A 7,469-nucleotide genomic window follows, 5' to 3' on the forward strand; every position below is an offset into this window, starting at 1 on the left:
CATGCTTTACTAGAAATTCACCCTTTCGTCATTAGCGGTTCTGATGAAAGGAATGGGGAGAAGCAGCGAACGAAATAACGAATAACTGACAAATAACGAAATCTAATCTTTAATGCTGTCTCCCAGTTTCTTTAGCCCACCAGCGGCCGAGCGGTAAAGTCGTTGAACACTGGTAGTTCGGTCCGAATCCCGCGAAAGGGCTGGATGCATGGGTGTTTTCGTGGTTTTCCCCATGTGTAACGTTATACGAGCCAGTTTCCCTTAGAAAGTCCTCCACGAAGGCATCCCTCCCTTTAGGCAGATAACTTTAGTGTGCTTTGCTATAATTAAATACACCAACACCAACCAGTTTCTTTATTTGTATTTGAGAAAGTTTTATTGTCATTATGAAAAGTGAAATTTGATTACCACATAACTTTTTAAATTCTGCTTATTTTTGCTGCACTACATTTAAACTTATTTCCTCGAATTATTCTAACTTAATTAAGCGATACCCGAAGGCAAGTTACAAATGGCATCAAACACTGCAAATTTTGAAATTAAATTTCCCGGTCTGTCTCTGTCTACGGGACTCAGACTTCTTGTATTTTTATTTTTTCATAACGAGTATAAAACTTTGCCAGATATAAATATAGGAACCAGAAGACAACATTAAAAGTTAGATTTCATAACTTGTCCAAAATTAATTCTTTTTAAAATTTGACATTGACAAAATATGAATATTTTCGTCTTTAAAATACTTCTGTATTTTTGTTGCACCGTATTTAAACTTGCTTCTTCGAGTTATTGACATTAAATTTCATTAATTTTGTTATCTATTAGAAAATAATTATAGCAAATCATCTAATTACGACATCTCTAAGAGGTCATTTTCTAAGAGATCTGTATTTTTGAGAACATAAACAAACATTGGTAGTGAACATCACCTTTTTAAGACCACGACATGTAAAATCCTCTAAAAAGCATGAATGTTTGCATTTAAAGAGGACCCATTACTTTTAATAAAGAATGTAATATTAATGTTAATTATACATGTTTTTGGCGTGTGTGCCAAAATAGTGATACCGTGGTCCTGTTGCTTTAGAAATGTGTGAAATTAAAAAAATGGATACTATGTAACAAAAATGTTATTATATTCAGATACAACACCTTCTGAACACGTCTGAAATTCATTCTTCTGCTTAGCATAATTCGTCTGCATAAAATAATAAATAGTATTAGAAATCAAAAGCTAAGTCGAAGTAGAAACAATCATCTCTTCTAAACCATTTTAATTGAAGTAAACAGATGTTCGTCTTATCGTAAACACCTATTTTTCAAACAGCGGATGAAACGGGAAAGAGGGAATTGGTGGGGGAAGGCAGCGAACGAAATGACACTTTTTGAAGCTGGGATGAAATGAGAGAGGACGAAAAGGTACTAAGCCAATAAGACAAGGTCTGGTCTTTTACTTTAATAATTTAATTATTCATCATAAATTTAAGAATTATTTTAATTTATATTTTATATTTCATTTGTTAATTATTATGTTACTTTAATTATTCATTATTTTAATCACTATTTTTATTATTTTAATTATTAAGTTTTTAATAAGTAATTTTTTATTATTTTAATTAATGTTATTATTGTAATATTTATTTTATTTCTTTCTTTATTTTTTATTTTATTTTTTCCTATTTTCCTGACGGCCTTTCGTAGGAGCTTCTGACTTTTGTGGCACCACAAAAGGAGGTGAATTATTTCTACCCAAAAATACGACGCAAAACTCCCTATCGCGTAGGCCGTATACAGATAAAAATAGGCTCAGGATACGGATACCGATCGATTTTACCGAAAGTAACGAGTAACGATACGATAGTAACGAGTACTGGTTCACCGAGTAACGAATGCATACGGGTACACAATTTCTCGTTACTTCTACAGCACTATTACAAATTCTTTGATGGTGGGTCAACGTAAGGCTCCTATATACCAGGCTGAATCATCAGGCATTCGCTATCCCAAGTGGGAGATTAAATGGCGGCTGTGTAGTTACGGTGCAACAATTTTTTGTGTTTTTTTTGTGTAAAATGGGCGGATGTGCAGCTATTAATTGTTCAAATCATTCACGGAAAGGTCATACATTGGTAAAATTTCCTAAAAATGAAGAAAGAAGAAAAATATGGGTAAATAATTGCCGAAGAGACAATTGGAAACCTGGTCCAAGCGCTGAAATTTGCTTAGTAAGTATAATGTTAATTACGCCTTGATTTAGAGTTTATATCTTCTCTGATGTTTATAATGTGTAAGTAAAGTGAAATTCTTGTGTACAATAACCTAAGTATCTGCTAATTTCTGTAATAATAGCTATAATTAAATTAGTCTAGGGTTAATGTACCCGTCGCCAAACATCGCCAATGTGGATGTTTTGAATGTGGAAAAGAAATTTCTCTTCTAATATAAAGCGCAAATTTTGTTTTCCTGTGCTAATTGTGGAAATTATACTAATGTAACATGAAAATCATTAGCATATTGAAATTTATTAAAAAACAAATCATAATTTGGAAAGTCAAGATAAAATCTGAATGTTTGCTAAAGATATATGTAACATTATACTATAGTTGCAATATCGTTGGAATGATATATAATTTTTTTCTTTATTTTATAATCACTATTGTTAAAAAGTTAGATGAGATTTTTATGCACGGTGCCCACTAATGTTTCTTGGTTAAAATAACTTCCAGAATTTTGACATTGACATCTGAAGTCAATAGAATAAATTGAATAGTATGAGACAAAATATATATAATCTGACTTCAATAATTGCAAGTACCATATATTTATAATCACAGTATTATACAATTTGGCAATGGAGTAAAGATTTAGAAATGAATGCAGAACATTCAAATAAGCACAGAAAACTTGTGAAACTGCATGTGTATTTTTCAAAAATAATTGTAGTGTTTTTAATGCATGTGTAGTGTTTAATGCATGCATAACAATCAAATAAATCTGCCTATAATGATGAATTTCAAAGGCCAAGCCAAAATCCTTTCATGAATTTGATACTTCTAAAGAATGTGATCTCGTCAAATTAAATCCTCATGACATTGATAAACAGTTATTACTGATATGTGTTACAAAGCAGATTTTTATACATGATAAATAATATTTTCTGAAGCGTTATTTTGTGTTGTCATCTCTAAATAAGAAATTGCCTACAAATTCAGAAAGCTACTGAACTACGTTCTAGAGTTTTTAATAACTTTAAATGGATATGTCTGTGGGGATGTAATTTAAAAAATTGTCGTTTAAACTGGCCTTGATGCTTTTTAAAATGCATGTTGGCACTGTGCTTCGAAATTAGGCCTATGTTTTGAATGATTAGAGAATTAAAAATTAAATATTTCAATTAAAGCAATAAACATTACTACAATTATAACAAGAATCATAGTCTGCTCTAATTATAAATGTATTTATCGGCCTAGTATCTTAAAAGTTGGGTGAAGTGAACTCATATTTTCTTATCTATTGTAAGAGCACTATAGCAAGAAATATAAAGTTTTATTTTAGTTGTTTTTAATTTTATAGCAAAACACTACTTCATTTAATTTTTGGATAATGTTCTAAAGAACACTTTAAATTATAGGCAAAAAATAAATATTGAATAATTAAATTCTGCCCAAGCTTACAAGATGCTGCTGCTGATATGTTAGACATGGTTTGTTTATTGTTTCAGTTTTTTATAATACTGGGCCTAATTTAATTACCTGCATATTTATTTATTGCCTATACTTACTTACAGTTCATGCTTGCTGCCTTTGGCACAACCTCACTGTGTGAAACACTTTTCTCACATTTCTTTCGTGTGGTTTGTTTTTTGTACTTTTATTTATTTTGTATACTTTTTTTTATTACTTTATGTATTTACAGGATCATTTTGAGGAATCTCAATTTGAGTCACTATGCAAAGATAGTTAAAAACTAAGAAAAACTGCAGTACCAACACTCTTTAGCATTCCAAATCCACCACCATCTGTAACTGACAAGAGGATAAGAGAAGTAAGATGTCCTAAGCCAAATACTGAAGTGGTAAATTATTTAATATTCTCCAAAAAAATTGTTGAAAAAATCATTGTTATTACAAATATATTAATTCAGTCAACCATTGTTTAAAAAAATAATCACAGCATAACATGTTTACTATTTCTTTTTGAATTTAGGAAACTCTACCTGCTTCAAATGAAGAGTTGTTAAAAAAAAATAGAATTCCTTGAGCAACAGCTTCAAGAAAAAGATGCAAAATTGACATCATTTTTGTCCGATGAGCAAGTAGGAACCCTTGCTGTGCAGTCAAAAAGGATCTGGTCAGAAAAGTCCATTATAAAAGGACTGAAGATGCGATTTGCTTTGAGCAAACATGGATATAATTACCTCAGAAGTACTGGATATCCAGCACCATCGTACAGTACCTTGAACAGGAGGATTAGGGACATAAAAATTAATTTTGGCATTTTAGAAAATTTGTTTTTTTTCCTCAAGACAAAAGTTCATTCATTGGATGCTCTTGATAGGAACTGCTGCCTTTTAGTTGACGAAATGGAAATAGCTTCATATCAAGATTTTGATACATCGTCTAAGTCATTCATTGGAAATGTTACGTTAGGAAGCTAAGCATTACACTATTGTAATGCTTAGAGGCCTTAAAACATCATGGAAACAGATTGTTGCCAATGAATTAACAGGGCCTTCAACATCAGGTTCTGACATGAAAGATCTAATTCATAGAACTGTAGTAGCAGCTACAGAAATAGGTTTAACTGTAAGAGCCTCTGTTTCAGATATGGGAAGCAATAACAGAGCAATGTGGTCGTCATTGGATGTGTCTGTCTCTAGGAGAGATAGGAAGACAAATTACAACATTGGAGGACCTGATGTTTTCATTCACAGTATTGCAGATGTACCACATCTCATTAAAAATATGAGAAATACATTTCTTTCAAGTATTATAATATTACCAGAGGAATTTCGCCACCAGCATGCCTTGCCATCAAGGATAGTATCTTCAGTGTATGTGAAACGACTCTGGTCAAGTGAGATAGAAGCAGATGCTGCCCTGAGATCTCTACATCACTTGAACAGAGTTCATCTTTTCCCAACACACTTTTCCTCGATGAATGGGGCATCTGCTGTGCAATTGTTTTCTGTAAAAACAGCTGCTGCTATTGAAAAAGCAGGTATTTTACACCAAGTTGCAAAAGAAGCATTAACTTCTGCATGGTGGCTGAGACTTGTAGCAGAATGGTTTACAATTATGACTACAAGGCATCCAAAAAAAGGCATCACTATCAAAAATCAAGATGAGAAATTTAATATTTTATTGAAATTCATTCATGTGACTGAAACTGTTCAGTTTGGGAAAGCATGGAAGCCATTTCAAACTGGCATTATTATGAGCACATTGAGTGTTGTGAAACTCTCAAAAGAATTATTTTCCGAGGGGTTTACATTTTTCTTACCAGGCAGGTTGACACAAGATGCGCTGGAAAATGCCTTTTCACAGATTAGACGAAAGTTGGGTGCAAAGCCTACTGCTTTGCAAGCCAAGAGAGCACTGAAATTAGTGTGCCTATCACAGTTCATTTCAGATATCAATAATCCAAATTATTGTTCTGAAAGTGACCACAGCCTCTTTGATGCTTCTGAATTAGAGGTTGCTATCAGAAAGGAGGTCTTGCATCCTATCTCCAATTCTGTAGTGCCATCTACCTCTTCTGCAGTGGCAGTGAAACGTCGCTTGCCCCCAGCTGTGGAAGAAAATGATATACATTACATCGCAGGAGCCATATATAATAAGTTGTTGAAAAAAAAAAGCATATGTGAAAATTGTAAAACAGCTATGACCATTTCAGAGGACATGCTGGAACCTGACATACCCGAGCATCGCACAATTCTTACAAAACATAGCAATAAAGGTGGACTGAAGGTCATCTCTTCAGGAATGTATCAAATATGTAGGGAAGCTGAACGAGAATTTCAAAAATGTAAAGATGTACTCCTTCGTTTACAATCAGCCATCACAAAAGAATTAGTTGAAAGAATAATTGATAAATGTACGCATGTGGCCATGCCAGAATGCTGTAATCTTAAGAAAGTAATTATTGATAATTTTTTTATTACTAGATGCAAAGGCTTTACACAGCATCTTATCAACAAAAGAGCCCATAACGTTTCATATTCATCAGCATCGGCCAATAAGAAACAAAAAGTAAAATAATTTTAGAAGGTATGTATGTTTTATATTAAATAATTTATGTGTTTTATGTAATATGTATTACTTTTTCCTAGGCTATGAGTATATTATTATGGTATTATTTTCTTGTTTCTAATATATAGAAATATAGCATATTTTCCAGTATAAAATTTCAGTTCAGTTTTACTTAAAAGTATGGGAAAGCAGATTTGTTTCATGCATGATCTTTATAATACTGGTATGAAATGAATGAATTTTAATCTGTAAACAATTTTTTGTTAATATTGAAATGTGTTTCCTTGGGTACATTTTTAGGCACTTGTGGATCATGTCAGACAACATGCAATAGAAAAAAGATGTCCGTGTGCATAAATTTTTCATTGTGTTACTTCATTTTATCTAAATTTCAAGGATAATTCTTTTAATTTTTATATGGCATGTTATTAGTATAAAGGCTAGTGAAAATAAATTGGTATGTGTATCTGTTTTTGAAGTGTAATGCTTAAATAAAAAGATGGTGTGTGTTTCTTCATTTAAATAAAATTTCAAAGATAGTATTTTTCAGCGTTGTACTGTTTGTTATTTCTCAATGTAAAGGGTAACAAGGGGAAAAAAACTGGTATGGTACATCTGTTTTTTAAGCATGATAATTTTATTTATTTCTTTAGTGATGCATATATATAGAGAGAGAGAAGGTATTTGGTCCAACTGAAGTTATAATAAATCTAATTTTACTAGATCTCTCCCTCCCCTCAGGTGTAGAAAATTTTCAAATGCAGAAAGTTTATTTGCAGAATTAATTCATTTCTGATAAACTTATTATCATTAATTTTTTATATACCATGTTATTAAGTTACACGTATGACTACTGTGTAATAAACTTGTATTTAGGGCAAAAAATTAACTGTTTTGCAGCTGGTGACTAATATCATATGCTTCTAAGAATATTACTTTAACTTTTTTCATAACTTTTGTATTTCAGGAACATGAAACTGTTATTTTGATATACTTAAATAATAAAAGTGTGTATCTGAATCAATTAATGGATACAAATATTTTACAGTTATTTTTAGAAGATATTTGCCATATCGCTTCTAATAATTCATAAAGTATATTAAAATATAGGTAAATAATTTGGTGCAGAATTCAAATTTAGGGTTTGAAATATAGTGAATCATGAGACTAAATGATTTTTATTGTCATGATTTGCCTGGGCTTAAGAATGTACTTTTCGCCC

At 31.6% G+C, this 7,469-nt stretch overlaps 1 protein-coding gene across 2 annotated transcripts; it reads left to right on the top strand.

Moving 5' to 3' along the window:
* Positions 1 to 1,807: 1,807 nt before the first annotated feature.
* LOC118184344 (THAP domain-containing protein 10-like) lies at positions 1,808 to 4,459 on the top strand. Of its 2 annotated transcripts, XR_015038319.1 has the most exons (3): positions 1,810 to 2,222; positions 3,913 to 4,071; positions 4,203 to 4,449. XR_015038319.1 is itself a non-coding variant. In XM_085807038.1 (2 exons), the coding sequence occupies exons 1-2, from the start codon at positions 2,070 to 2,072 to the stop codon at positions 3,958 to 3,960; spliced, it is 201 nt and encodes a 66-aa protein (XP_085663164.1). In that variant the 5' UTR covers positions 1,808 to 2,069; the 3' UTR covers positions 3,961 to 4,459. The 2 variants fall into 2 exon arrangements, 1 of the variants encoding a protein (XP_085663164.1); XM_085807038.1 differs by having other exon boundaries at positions 1,808 to 2,222; positions 3,913 to 4,459.
* The last annotated feature ends 3,010 nt before the right edge of the window (positions 4,460 to 7,469 follow it).

This window comes from Stegodyphus dumicola, chromosome X1 (assembly GCF_044657685.1).
Source record: "Stegodyphus dumicola isolate Sdum_Otavi_A_Nest chromosome X1, ASM4465768v1".
NCBI classification, from domain to species: Eukaryota; Metazoa; Arthropoda; class Arachnida; order Araneae; family Eresidae; genus Stegodyphus; species Stegodyphus dumicola.